The 13,930-nt window shown below is 48.3% G+C and overlaps 1 protein-coding gene across 23 annotated transcripts in view; it reads right to left on the reverse strand.

Annotated features, from left to right (window-relative positions):
* The window catches only part of dlg1b (discs large MAGUK scaffold protein 1b), a 90,063-nt gene that overhangs the window by 22,916 nt on the left and 53,217 nt on the right, over positions 1-13,930 (reverse strand). For 11 of the 23 annotated variants that reach the window (XM_042097392.1, XM_042097137.1, XM_042097051.1 and 8 more), the window contains 5 exons: positions 9,845-9,949; positions 9,027-9,080; positions 3,996-4,046; positions 1,134-1,258; positions 208-377 (listed from right to left, as the gene is read on the reverse strand). In XM_042097392.1, the coding sequence (XP_041953326.1) occupies positions 208-377; positions 1,134-1,258; positions 3,996-4,046; positions 9,027-9,080; positions 9,845-9,949 (505 nt within the window). Of the gene's footprint in view, positions 1-207; positions 378-1,133; positions 1,259-3,995; positions 4,047-9,026; positions 9,081-9,844; positions 9,950-12,697; positions 13,882-13,930 lie in introns of those variants that run through there. The other 12 variants (XM_042098111.1, XM_042098030.1, XM_042097879.1 and 9 more) reach the window with 3 other exon arrangements.

The following is a 13,930-nucleotide window of genomic DNA, read 5'->3' on the forward strand; positions in this document are numbered from 1 at the left end:
TTATTGCTTCAACCAGTGTCTGGTTTAGACAGGAGCTTGGAAACAGAGAGAGAGAGAGGAAGAGGGACAGCGAGAGAGAGAGAGAGAGAGAGAGAGAGAGAGAGAGAGAGAGAGAGAGAGAGGGACAGGGAGAGAGAGAGAGAGAGAAACCCTATTTCTCAACTGGCTCATAGATGACAAGCAAGTGAGAGAGATGTTAGACTGTACCTTTGGGTCCTTTGACCAGCTTGATCTCCACCACCTTGTCGTTGCCCGACTTTCTCCTGCGCACGTATAGTCGTACTAGCGAGCCAGCCTCCTTCAGCGCCTCCACTGCCTTGCTGTGGGTCACGTCACGCACCTCCACCTCGTTCACCCTCAGGATCACATCATTTACCCTGTACCACACACACACACACACACACACACACGTTAAGACTACTACACTCCACTAACCACTAAGATATCCAAGTCGCTCACATGCACACAAATACATGCTAACTCCAAAGGCCTGTTCTATACCACCCTGCACTTGGATACATTTATAGCTATGTATTTACCTATGCACACACACGCTTAATGCACACAGACATATTACTACACACAAATGCACATTAACACACCACCGCACAACACTCATTGCACTCACTCGACCCACTCATCCACCTATCAGCCCTGTGGGCAGCACACCCTGACACAAGCAGAGGAAGTAGAGCAGCGCTGGGCCTGACCTGGCCTGACCCCACGCTGCACTGCTCTGTTGCCACGGTCACCTGCTCCAGCACCTGGGTCTGTTGCTGCTGCCGCTACTGCTCCACTCTGAACTTATCAGGCATTAATGAGCCACTGACAGCTCTCGCAAGCCCTGTTTGTGAGTGTGTGTGTGTCTGTGTCTGTGTCTGTGTGTGACCATGCGTGTGTGTAGTTTTAGCTCAATAGTGAGTGTTTTATGCATAATTATGAGTGCAGTGGTGTTTGTGTCAATAAGCCTGCAGGTGAGTGTAGCTACAGAAACATGCTAAACATGAGTTGGGTGGGTGTCTGGTCCTGTTGTAAAAGCTTCTCTGGGAGCAGAGCAGAGCCTCCCTGCGGTCCTGATGTACTCCCCTAACCCCCCCCCCCCCCCCCAAACACACACACACACACACACACACCGAAGTCTCCCATCCTGCGCTGCCGCCCCCCCGGGGATGACTTTGGTGATGAAGATGCTGGGGTCGTCGCCGATGTGGGGGTTATCCGTTCCCCCTGCAATGCTGAAGCCCAGGCCAGAGTTGCCCTACAAAAAACAAAATCACCATATAAACATACACATACTATATGCATACATATGTGCACACACACACATGTATAACAGGAAAAGGGGCTTTGGTTGTCTGATCTGTCATGATACAAATAATGATAATATAAAATAAATTATATAAATGAAATAATAATAAAAAAAAAAACGTGACTCCAAACTGGGCTAAAGTGTTTAATGGTATATTTCCTTAATTCTACGACAACATGTTTACGAGGACAATCTCTTATTCCAAAGGGAGCAAAATGACTTGGACTGAGCTCTCATTCCAGGTGGTGAAACATCACAGAAAAGCTTCTTGAGCTTTAACGATCAAAGGAGGAGAAATTAGAATGCAGCCCCCCCCCCCATCCCTCGGATGTGTTGAGCTTGAGACCGAGAGGCGCACCCAGCAGCTTGCGGAGCAACATTGTTTATTTATGCGCAGTTAATAATGTGCACTTGAGAGCGCACAGCCGAATTAGGTCACATAGAAGACGATAGCCAAAAGAAGAAAACAAATAGGGAAAAGCGCATCGGCGGGATTAAGACTCAACTGTGTGTGCTAGGAAAGATGCTGCTTTATTTTATTCTTCTCAGAATCCATGTTAGAATCTGTCCACACTTGAAAGTGCTGGCTTGGCTCACATGCCTTTTAGTGAAAAAAAAAAAAAAAATGGTTTGCCGTCATATTGAAATCCTGTCTAAAAGCAGGTGCTCTCGAAAAAAGATCCATCATTCAACAGATGGCTTTCCTTCAAACCACTTAAAAGATGGTTTGTTTTCTCTGGTTTCCTTTATGCTAAATATCCCTACAGTTTGCAGAGATGATATTCATCAGCATGTTTTTTTTTCTCCTGAACTTTCCAATTGGAATAGCATGACGGCAGGGGATTCCCAAACACATGAACATGAGAACTGTCTTTCTGATGTCAGTCCAAACCATCATGTTAAACATTTTTAGTGAAATCCTCTGACATCAAACACGTATACTTTTGCATCCAAGTCTCAGAGTACTCCGAGGACAGATGAAACGGCAGATTAACAACAGCGTCAAAATACCACATCACAGTGATCATGATGTGTCTGTGCTGGCTGGTATGGTCTTTGATATCTTTGCTCTGCAGTAGCTCACTTCTCAAGAAGCTTTGGACAGTAAGACAACAAACTATCATTTTTCCTCTGTACATCACCACAATGTGACGACACGGAACGCTTGTTATTCTGAAGTTCATTCCAAACATTTACAAATTTGCATTTGGTGACTGTTCATTGGTATTTTTAATATGCGGTCCAAAGAGGAGCTGATGCAAGTGAAAGAGGCCATAATTAGGCTGAGAAAAATGAAGCAAAACTATCAGACAGATAGCAGGAACTTTAGGACTGACCAAGTCAACGGTTTGGTACTTAAAAAGAAGTAACACACACTGGTGAGCTCAGCAACGCTAAAAGGCCTGGATGACCATGGAATTCAGATGGTAGCAGAATTCTTTCCATCTAGCCAAGTCAAGGACACTCTTGAAGAGGTAGGCTTATCATTATCAAAGTCTACAATCAAGAGATGCCTACATGAATACAAATAGAGGGTTTACAATAAGGTGCAAACAGAAACTCAAGAACAGTAAGGCCAAATTAGACTAGACCAGAAAACAAAGAACAAGATTCTTTGGACAGATGATTAACTTATACCAGAATGATGGGAAGAGAAAAGCATGGAGAACAAAAGTCTCATGATCCAAAACATACCACATCATCGCTCAAACATTGTGGAGGTAGTGTTATGGCATAGGCATGTATGGTTGTTGGAACAGGCTGCCTATGGAACACTAGTGTTTACTGTGTTTGCTGATAGAAGTAACAGGTCCTGAATTCTGACTGGTATAGAGCTGAGCTCTGCGTTTCTTGGTGTTTTAAGTCTTGTTCTTGTCTTCAAGGCAGCGCTGCCTGGAAGGCGCTATGGTTAAGGTTAGGGTTAGGATAAGGTGCCTTTAAGTCGACAGTGGCAGCGCTGCCTGAAAGACTACGTTGGGGGCATAAAACACCATCGAGCCTACTCTGCACAGAGAATGTTATAGAATGCACTTTTGAAGTCCAACCACTTGATAATTTCTTATTATTACTAATTTGCTTAATGTAGGCTTAACAACTTTTTAAAACGTTTTTTACTGTTAATTTTAACTATTGTAATGTTCATATTCTGTAAGCCGCTTTGGACACTTCCATAACCGTAACCATTTGAAGTCCAACAATTTGACCTTCACACGTGTCTCTGGGATGTGAAGTAAAACCAATTCAGGCGGGTCAGTGCACATATGGCGGTTACCTACTGTTTGGGCAGCCCTGCGGCAATGTGTCGGCTATAGACCCTTTCAACAAGGTAAACACAAACAATGCTTGAACGTTCTATTTGGGCCCCAATCTACTTCCTCTGCATTAAGATAACATATGGAATGTTAAAAAGGAAGTCTTGTGGGGCCAACTATGATGCTGATAATGGAACTCTCTTGAAAGGGTCCACTATGATGCTGATAATGGAACTCTCTTGAAAGGGTCCACTATGATGCTGATAATGGAACTCTCTTGAAAGGGTCCATATAATTGAGGCGCGAGAGGTAATAGGAGAGGAGTCTCATGCCATTTGATGCAGGGGCCCGTGGAGCTGCTCAGAGCATGCACATCAAGCATGTCATTACACAGACGAGGCGAGAAGAGCCCTATAGGAGTCCAGTGGACTTACCCGCTCCAACGTGATCTCCTCATACTCATAATCTGCCTCTGTTCCATTGACCTGAGGGAGGGAGAGAGAGAGAGGGGGAGAGAGAGAGAGAGAGAGAGAGAGAGTCAGTCTTCAGTCACATATCTTGGTCATTTCCAGCAGTTGTAACAAAAACCTGAACCTAGTCCTAGATGAACTAAAGACCACAGTGCACACAGTACACAAACCCCTGACAGCCTGGAGACATGACAACCCCTCCATGTAGACCTGCTGGTGACACTGTGGGCGTGCTGTGCTGTCGGTGGGCTCCAGGTCCTCAGTCTTCCAGCCCAGTGAGCACACAATTTTGGCCAGGCATAGTGGGACCATGGCTTGGCACTGCTAGCATATCCTAGGCTGGCCTACTGGGATGCCACATGACAGTCCACTAAGCCCTGACCAGTACAGGAGGCCCAGGCCAGAGTGTATGAGTGACAGCTGGATCTTTTGTACAGCACCGCTGGGCCATCGATCGTGTTGACAGAGGGACATCCGGCAGTCAGATTCGGAGCCCTGAGGGCTTGACCTTTGCCATTACCCCCCATCCCACCCCACCACACACACACACACACCCACACAGTTCGCAAACCATCTACATCACAAAAAAGCAGCCCAACCACATGGAACACGCCATATAGAACAATCCACTCCACTGCTAGAGTCAAAGAAACCTGTGCTCACGAGTTACTGGAACCAGACGGCCGCACACAACAGTCTACCCACAGCTTTGGCAGATAGCTCCTTAAAAATAGGTCTGCATGTTTTCCATACTTTGAGATCACAGCATTTACAAACAGGGCAGTAAATAGAGTAGAATAAAAAAGTCTACTTCATTTACATAATACAGATAGCTTTACAAAGACTGGTTTATGATGGCTTTTTACTCAACAGTTAATTATAGAGCAGTGAGTATTTTATTACTTCAAGTCCTAAATGCAGTTTTACAGCTATTGCTCTTTCTAACAGCAGTAGGGCTGCATAGTAATTGTTGTGCCAGCCCTGCCTGCTTAAAAAGGCATGTCAGTGGAATTGATTTAGAGAACTAATTCAGGGGATTTTTTTTTTTGGTCGCTGTAATGAAATGAGCATGGCTATTTCAGGCAGGTCTAGCCAGTACTGTATGTGTGTAAGTGTGTGTCTGCACGCGTGTATGTGTGTGCGTGTGTGTGTGTGTGTTTCAGCTTAATCAAGGCCATTATCAGACAGAAAATCAGCTTTAATCGCCGAGTATGGCTGGGTGGCTTTAAGAATGAGTGTGACTGAATGTGATGGGTCAAGCCATGGTCCTGCTGAAAGCCTTTCCCTCAGCCTTACATGGTAGAAGCTCAGCAACACGCACGCAATACACGCACACACACACACAGGGGTTTTGTGTTGGTGTTATTTCCTCCCAAAAAACAAAAATAAACCGAAAGAAAACCAAGCTAAATCTCAATCTGAAAAAATCAAAATATCTACAGGCCTCGTCATTCCAGATGCACCTGTCCCTTACATAATCAGACTGTGCTCAACAAGAGCATGCGTTTTACACTCAATCTCTCGGACATTTTTAATTACACTACATGCAGGCCGCAGGAGTGCATCTACACGCAAAAGTGTACGCTAAACCGATTACACACACGGAGTCCATCTCTGACTTGGCCCTCATTTTTGCTTCAAAGTCACTCTGCTCCAGACGGCTTAAGATGGGGAAAGTTTGTCCCGCGTCTACGAGTGAGTGAAGTGTGACTGAGGACACGCTGACCTCGACTCACCCACACTCCGTCAGAGGCGCTCAGAGGTGCCAGACAGCTGCTCCAGCTGGGGGCTTAATGAAGCAGCGACACTTCTCTGCACACACACACGCACACACACACACACAAGCGCACACACAAACACACAAATAATTACACAAAGTGACCTCAGTAACCTGTGGTTACTCAACAGCAGCACCTCCAGTGGCCCCAGGTTCTGGGCATACCCATCTGCACGGCACTGAACAGACCTCAAGTGCCACAAGTACATGGGCCTGGCAGGGGGAAAAAAACAAGCGAACTCCGAAAACATGAATAATGCACACACATTTTGTTTTAAAACACATCCAAGTGTTCCAAACATGTCTGAGCATTAACATAGTGGGTGTTTTTCTGCCTGAGCTAGCCATTACAGCGTTTAAGCCCCAAATGTGCTTTACACATTCCCAAGCAAACTGACAACTAGGGATGGAACTAAACGTGTATGTGTGTGTGTGTGTGTGTGTGTGTGTGTGTGTGTGTCTTCCACCAGCGCTGCTACTACTGCTGTGTGGCCGCTTTTGGCTGAGTGACACACTGCGGATGCTGCCTGCCTGGTCACAGCAGAAGTCCCAGGTGGAGCAAGAATGCCTGGTAAGGTTAGTGTTCAGGGACAGGAGAGACAGGAGAGAGAGAGAGAGAGAGAGAGAGAGAGAGAGAGAGAGAGAGAGAGAGGGAGAAAGAGAGAGAGAGAGAAAGAGAGAGAGATGGACAGAAAGAAAGAGAGAGAGAGAGAGAGAGAGAAGGGATGCAGGCAGACAGTTGGTGGAAAGGCCCTGGGTGCGACCCCTGAAGGAAGCCTGTGGGCTGGAGGGTTTCCAGGTCACTCGGAGTCTTCATCGGCCCCTACTGTGGGGGTATGGGCCGGGGGGTTGGGATAGGGAAGATGGGGGTGGATCTCTAGCACGTTATGCAACCCAGCGGACAAGCAGGAGAAGTTGTTTTACACTCCTCTGCTCTTGAAACAATGGCCGCACACTAAATGAAATATTCAAATCAACCAGCTTCTGAATATTTACTGAAGCTTCATAAATGCTGCTACTGTACTTGGCCTCCCAAAACAGAGCGACATGGACATGAACAACATGCCATACATACTCCCTTTGACTCACACACACACACACACACACACACACACACTGAACCAACTCTCATCTTTACAGTGGTGGGGCCTCAGAGATACAGAGTTTTCAAAAAAGGAAGGAAGAACTAAGAACAAAAGAGAGAGTGACTCAGGAAAGGAGGAAAGGTGATGGCTATAGGCTATAACAGGGGTTCCCAAACTTTTCCACGACAAGGCCCCCCAAATACCACTAGGTTCTGGCCTACAGTGTGTAAAAATTGCATTTGAAGCTTTCTGCTATATGAGAGATATAACTCTACTATTATTCCCAGTCATTATCATGGAAAATATAATGTTCAGATATGCGACAAATTATTCTAATGGTATTGTATAACAACCCTCATAGTAATAGGTATATTTAAAATTTTTCAAATGTATTTATTTGTTGCTTTTATTTTTCCTTCCAAATTGCTGAGGCCCCCCTGGCACCCCCTCGCGGCCCCGGCCCCCACTTTGAAAACCACTGGGCTATAAGATAAAGACACAGATGAATGGGAAAGGGCCGAAGATGTGGGACTGCGGAAATGTGGCATCCCTCTCCACACACTCACTGTGCACAGCTGATCTCTTAATGCTGCAGACTAAAAGCAGAAGGGTTAGGCAAGGCATGGTTAACTACCGATGAAAGAAGTGGCCCATAGTAAAGCCAGAACATGCACACACTGACACACACACGCACACACACACTGTTCTGCAGTGGAGCAGTGTTGATTGCATAATGCAGGGGTGGGGCCTGATGTACTTAACAGACAGTTGTGTCTGAATTCAGCACCATGGACAGCAGTGAGCAATCAAAGCCCTAAGATCATTTGCTCCTTTTTTTTTTGGTCTACATAGAAAGTATATTAATTTCAGCAATCACTCTTTTCCACTCATTGCCATAAAATCCTGCATTGAAACACTTTTCCAAGTTTAATAATACCTCTTGATTGCTTTTTTTTTTTCAAATTCGCATAATGTTGATGCAGAAAGATACTATTTAATTTTGGCCCAATGGCCCAATTGTGGCTCCAAAATGTGCTACTGCCAGAGGGAACAGAAATGTGCTGATTCACACACCAACTCTCTACCACCCTCCACACTCTCTCCAGCCTAATTAAACACTCCCCCACTGCCAGTCCCCTGAGAGCTTACACTCCATTTGTGAGGCCTGCATTGCTAACGCTAGCGAGATGGGTAGCTACGCCCCTATGAGATGGAAGGGGGGGATTGAGGGGTAACTCCAGCATCTGTGGCCCCCCGCTGGGGCAGATTAACAGCTCAGCCAACCTCTGACCTTTCCTGCTGCCACCTGGGAAATCAGGGTTTTTGCAGGCTCCAACTAGTTAAATTTCATCCTCATATTTTCATATTTTAGACTTTTAGGACCCAGTGGAAACCTTGAACATGAAGGCTAAGGAGGAGGCTGACGCAGACCCATGGTGGCCACCGCTGGCAAAGTTGACCCTCCTCCAACAGACTCCAAGCAAACAAAGTTAACACACACACACACACACACACACACACACACACACACACACACACACACACACACACACAATACAGCCAAACAGACAGGATGCTGCATTCTGAGGATTTAGCAGTGACAATGTTTCACGAAAGCACTCACTCATGTTTGCATGCATACTATCTTTAGCCTGACATTCATACACACACACACACACACACACACACACACACACACACACACACACAATCCACACTTGCAAAGCCAGACACACACACAGACACAACACACCACACACAGACACAACACACCACACACGCACACACACACACACACACACAGACACACCACACACAAATCCACACATTCTCATTCTGACTTGAAATGCTCCAATGATGCAAAAAAGTGAAAATTAAATGTTTGGACAGGAAATGGATTTAACATAACTTTTGTCAATAGAAGCAACCAAGTAAGACTACAGTAAAAGTGAAAATTTCAGCTAATGTCTCTAATGACACCTGAAGGATGAGTCATAACATTTATTCATCTTTTCACGTCCACACACAAGGAGACTGGTCAGTACGACCTGGTCATCCTTTATACATCAAGTCCTACCAGCTGCCAGTCTGAAAGCTGAAATGCTGAGAGCTGAAAGAAGGTGGCACACTTACGTATGGAGCGGAGTCCAGACTCTCTGTGTTCACCACGACAGGGGGCGGATTCGCCTGCACGGAGAAAGGGACAGACAGAACAGAGTGAGACATCGGTGCGATGGAGTTAGTCCCCAGAATCCAAACAAAACAAACAAACTGCCTTCGAAAGCAACCATCCCAAACCCCCCATCCCCCGTAGAACATTCTCCTGAGGGGGTAAGCACCCCTCACATCCCGCCTAAAATCCACCGAGCAGCGCCCTGGACAGGACAAGAGGTCCACTTACTCGCCACATGGCTCTACACACAGCTAGTGCCACTGGCTCTCAGCACAGATTAGCATACGTACGTACATGGCATTTTATACTGCAGAACATGCAATGGTGGAGCATGAATGCTATTAAGTATCCAAATAGCCTAAATTAATCTCTCTCTCTCTCTCTCTCTCTCTCTCTTTCTGCTTCCGTTAGTGCTATTCACTTCCTTTGGCTGGTGTTTTACATGTAACCCCCCCCCCACACACACACTGTATCCATCCCTCCCTCCCTTCATCCCCCCCTCTCTCTTTCTCTCTCTAATCTCTAACTCTGTCAGAGAAGCAGGGAAATGGCAGGGATCAGAAAAGAGGAGAGAGAGAGAGAGAGAGAGAGAGAGAGAGAGAGAGAGAGAGAGAGAGAGAGAGAGAGAGAGAGATAGAGAGAGAGAAGAGACAGGGGGGGATGGCCAACAGAACATGTGCGAGTGAGCATCAGTGGAGTGGAGGGCTGTTGGAGAGGAGAGGAGGAGAGGAGGAGAGGGGAGGAGAGGAGAGGGGAGGAGAGGGGGGAGAAATAAAACCTGCGGTGACGTTGGTGGAGTGATGGCAGCGGCGGGCTCCGCAGGGACAGGCGAGATTGGGATCACAGGGATTATGGGAACGGAGGGTGGGACAGCATCTGTCTGCTGAACAATAGCAGGGGGAGTGGAGAGGTCAAGAGGCACACACACACACACGCATGAACACACACACACACATACATACACACAGAGACACATACATACAGAGAATGAGGGATATGGGTATGGTGGGTGGGTGTGCTTGTGATGATATGGTCATTTGTGTGTGTGTGTGTGTGTGTGTGTGTGTGTGTGTGTGTGTGTGTGTGCGTGTGTGTGTGCGTGTGTGTAAGTGTGTTTACACATAGAGCATGGAGAAATGCAATGTGGCTGTGACAGCTGAAGAAAAACAAAACAATCAATGCAATGAAAACTCAACAGTAACAGAATATACCCCTGGTTCACCAACTGTGCTGTGCGGTGAGAGGCAGCTAAATAACTAAATAAAAATAGACGTACACACACCAAAACACACAACCATGCATTCTGTCGACTCAATCAGAATGAAACACAACCAGGGACAGTGGAGTTCTGCAGATTGATATTTCACAGAAGCACACGGTCTCCTATAGTGGGATGCTAAAAAGAGCTATATCCAGCCATAACACCATTGTAAAGCATCATGTGTGAGCGTGAGTGTGAGCGTGTGTGTGTGTGTGCATGTTTGTGTCTGTAAGGAGGCTGCCACACATCGGTCTTGTGATACTAAGGCCACTAGAGCCTGCAGATCCCTGGCTTTAGGCTGTGCTGGGTCCCATATGGGCCCCCATGTCTGCCACAACCCCCCCCCCCCCCCCCCTCCTGCCCGCCTCGCCCCCCCCGCCCGCCCGCCTCTTCTTCTTTCCTTTTGCTTCCTTCAATAGCACAACTTGCAGAACAAATTCAGAGTATGTATGTCAAATTCAGAGTAATGTGTGTCAATGTATGTCAGCGTGAGCTCCGCGAGCGTATGGCAGCAGGGGATCTGCACAGCCTGATCACAGAGATGGTGCGGTTAGTCGCCCATGCGTCCCCATCAAGTCCATGCGTGCTCAAAAGGAGGAGAAGGACTGCTGAGCTTTGGAACCCATCAGCGCAGCATCATCTGTGTGTCTAAGCACTCACTCATGTTAGGATTGCATGCATACTATATTTAGCCTGACATTCATACACACACACACACACACACACACACACACACACACACACTGTGTGTCTGCTGTACCAGCGCTCTGGGCAGGCGGCCGTCCAGAGGGGAGCGGGTGTGAGAGCACTGGTGACTCCTCACCTGAGCAGGCAGGCACACCTGTGCCAGCTGTGGCCTAATCACAACCGATTCAAATCTACCACGTCGGCGACGGTCTTTTGCATGACACTGCCAACCTATACTGATAGTTTCTGGATGCCAAACAAGAGAGTTCTCTCCAAACACTCAGAGATAAAAGATGCACACAGCTTGATACTCTGCATAGTGAGGTTGTAGTATACAGTACATAAACACAGTCTCTCTCTCTCTCTCACACCCACACAGCTTGCCATTTTCTCCCTTCAGTACGCTCTGCTGCGTGCCCAATCAAGTGTCCCAGGGCATGTGCCCTTAGTGAACAAGCAGAAGTGTTTCAAAGCGCCCGGGATCCTCCCACATATCTGACTGGGTGAACACACACACACACACACACACAATGAGGTCTTCACAAACAATGTCAGGTGCAGTTCATGCGTGAATCCATGAGCTTTCTTAAATAGTAAGCAGGGCATTAAAGACCCAAATGCAAAAGGCACCACGGCGTGCTCACCCACCCACGGTCAGCCGTGAATTCAGTGGAGTGAAGGTGATCCCATGAGATAGCCTTACATTGAGTGGACCAACTTCACAATGCTTATGTGCGTGACTTACTGCCCATAGAGAAGCCAGCGAAACACATACTACTAACTGCCATGGCTGCACGCCAAAGACACAGCACAGCACCGCACAGATCCAACAACACACATGCAGCAATGCAATACAAAAGCTCACACACAGAGGCATACCCTTAAATGCATAAACACACAAACACACAAACACACACACACACACACACACACAGTATAGCCTACAAACAACATTGTGCATCTACGAGGTGTGCAGTGATGCTCCGATTTCAGGGTTTAATTGTTGTTGCACAGCACTCGGGGCCAAGAGGGGAGCAACACAGCAGCAAGGCTAAAATTAGCACACGTCAATAGCATTGACCACGCTCCCAGTTCTGGGAGCCCAGCTCTAAACCTCTAAATTTGGTTTTAATTGGTCTGAACGAGAGTGGACCACACACGGGCACACAATGACAGACAGACATGCTAGATGCAGACAAAATCCATTCCTGTTGATCACAACACTCATTCACTCACACTCACACACACACAGAAAAGCGCCTGGCCTTTAGCCTTGGTCTTAAGTGTGAGTGTACTGAATGCGGAGCAGTGGAGGGTGGGTAGGGTGTGTGTGTGTGTGTGTGTGTGTGTGGGGTGGGGGTGGGGGTGGGGCAATCAAGAGCCTCGGAAAGAAGAGGGAGAGAGGCAATCAGCTGAGCACAGGAACAGAGCAGCTCAACCACATACAGACAGAAGATGACAGAAGTCCCAGGCAAGGGATGCGGATACAGCTAAATGTTTAGAGACAGGGAGAAAGAGGAGAGAAGGAGGCAGCTAGTCAAGTTCTTTACAACCTACACCACAGCATTTGGCCATTACACAGACCCTAAACACCTCATACGATCAAACTAACCCTACACAAAGTGCAAGCATCATTCATGACCATGCTTCAGCTAAGGAGTGCCTGTCATAGTCTGCACCAACCCTTGTTCGGAAGTCCAAAGTTCCTCCGCTTCTCCGTCCAAGACCGGGACTTGCATACTCCTGTACCTGGTCAAAGGAAAGTTTGCCCCAGGGGTAGTCCAGTCGGGCGCCCCCGGGGCCCGTGACTTTGGCGGTGCTCTTGGTGGGGCTCTTCTTGACGCTGTCGCGCAGGTTCATGAACTTGGCGCGGCTCTTGGCCATGGAGGCGGGCAGGGTGGCGGTGCTGTAGCACGCGTGCGGGGCCTGATGGTGGGGCTGGTGCTGCTGCGGTGGCGGCAGCGGCCGCTGGTGCGCCGGATGGAGGGGCTGATGGAGGTGCTGCTGCGGATGCTGATGCTGCGGATGCTGATGCTGCGGATGCTGCTGCTGATGATGATGCTGCTGCTGCTGATGATGCTGCTGCTGCTGCTGGAAGCTCATCTGCTGCTGGAGTTGATACTGCTGATGAAGCTGGTGGAAGTTCGGAAGACGGGGCGCCGTGACGGGACCGGAACCGGGACCAGGGCACGGAGCAGGCCCAGGCTGGTACTGCAAATGCTGGGGACGCAGCATAGTGCCCCCCTTTGGTGGGCAGCCACCTTTGCCCGCGCCCCGGTCGCCTCCCCTCCCTTCCATAGTCTGGCAGGCGTAGTCATGGTTGTTGTAGTAAGTGGTCATGGTTAGCTTGAGGGCCACCAGGGGCAGAGGAGATTATGGATGAAGCCCGGCGAGATGCACAGTCTCTCCTCCGGTGGATGAAATGACTAAATTCACAATTTGAAGAGACGAACAGAAGGAAGAGCAGGTGCAGTGGTAAGGCCAGTTCTTGTTCTGCTGCCTCTTCCGTGGTTTGGGTTGTTATCTCAGCAATGCTGAAGCGGAGCCGGCAGCTGGCTGATTGGTTTATCTCTGCGCGGTGGGTAGCGCTAGCGCGTGCGCGTGCGCTACGTGGCGACGGCAGCAGCGCTGTCAGCAGCCGTGAGAGGCGAGGGAAATCCAGCCGAGCTTCTCAGGCTTCAGTGCCCGTCCCACCACCATGCCTGCACTGCACTGCACTGCACGCTCCGAGCTCTGCGGCTGCCTAGTGTGTGCTCGCTCCCTCGCTCTCCTGCTTACTCAACCCTTTCTCTCTCTCTCTCTCTCTCTCTCTCTCGCTCGCTCGCTCGGTCACTCACTCTCTCATCCCTGCTTCCTATCCCTCTCTCTCTCTCACTCACTCTCTCTCTCCCAACACTCATCCGTTTGCTCCTCTCC

The sequence above is a fragment of the Alosa sapidissima genome, chromosome 1 (assembly GCF_018492685.1).
Source record: "Alosa sapidissima isolate fAloSap1 chromosome 1, fAloSap1.pri, whole genome shotgun sequence".
Taxonomy (NCBI): domain Eukaryota; kingdom Metazoa; phylum Chordata; class Actinopteri; order Clupeiformes; family Clupeidae; genus Alosa; species Alosa sapidissima.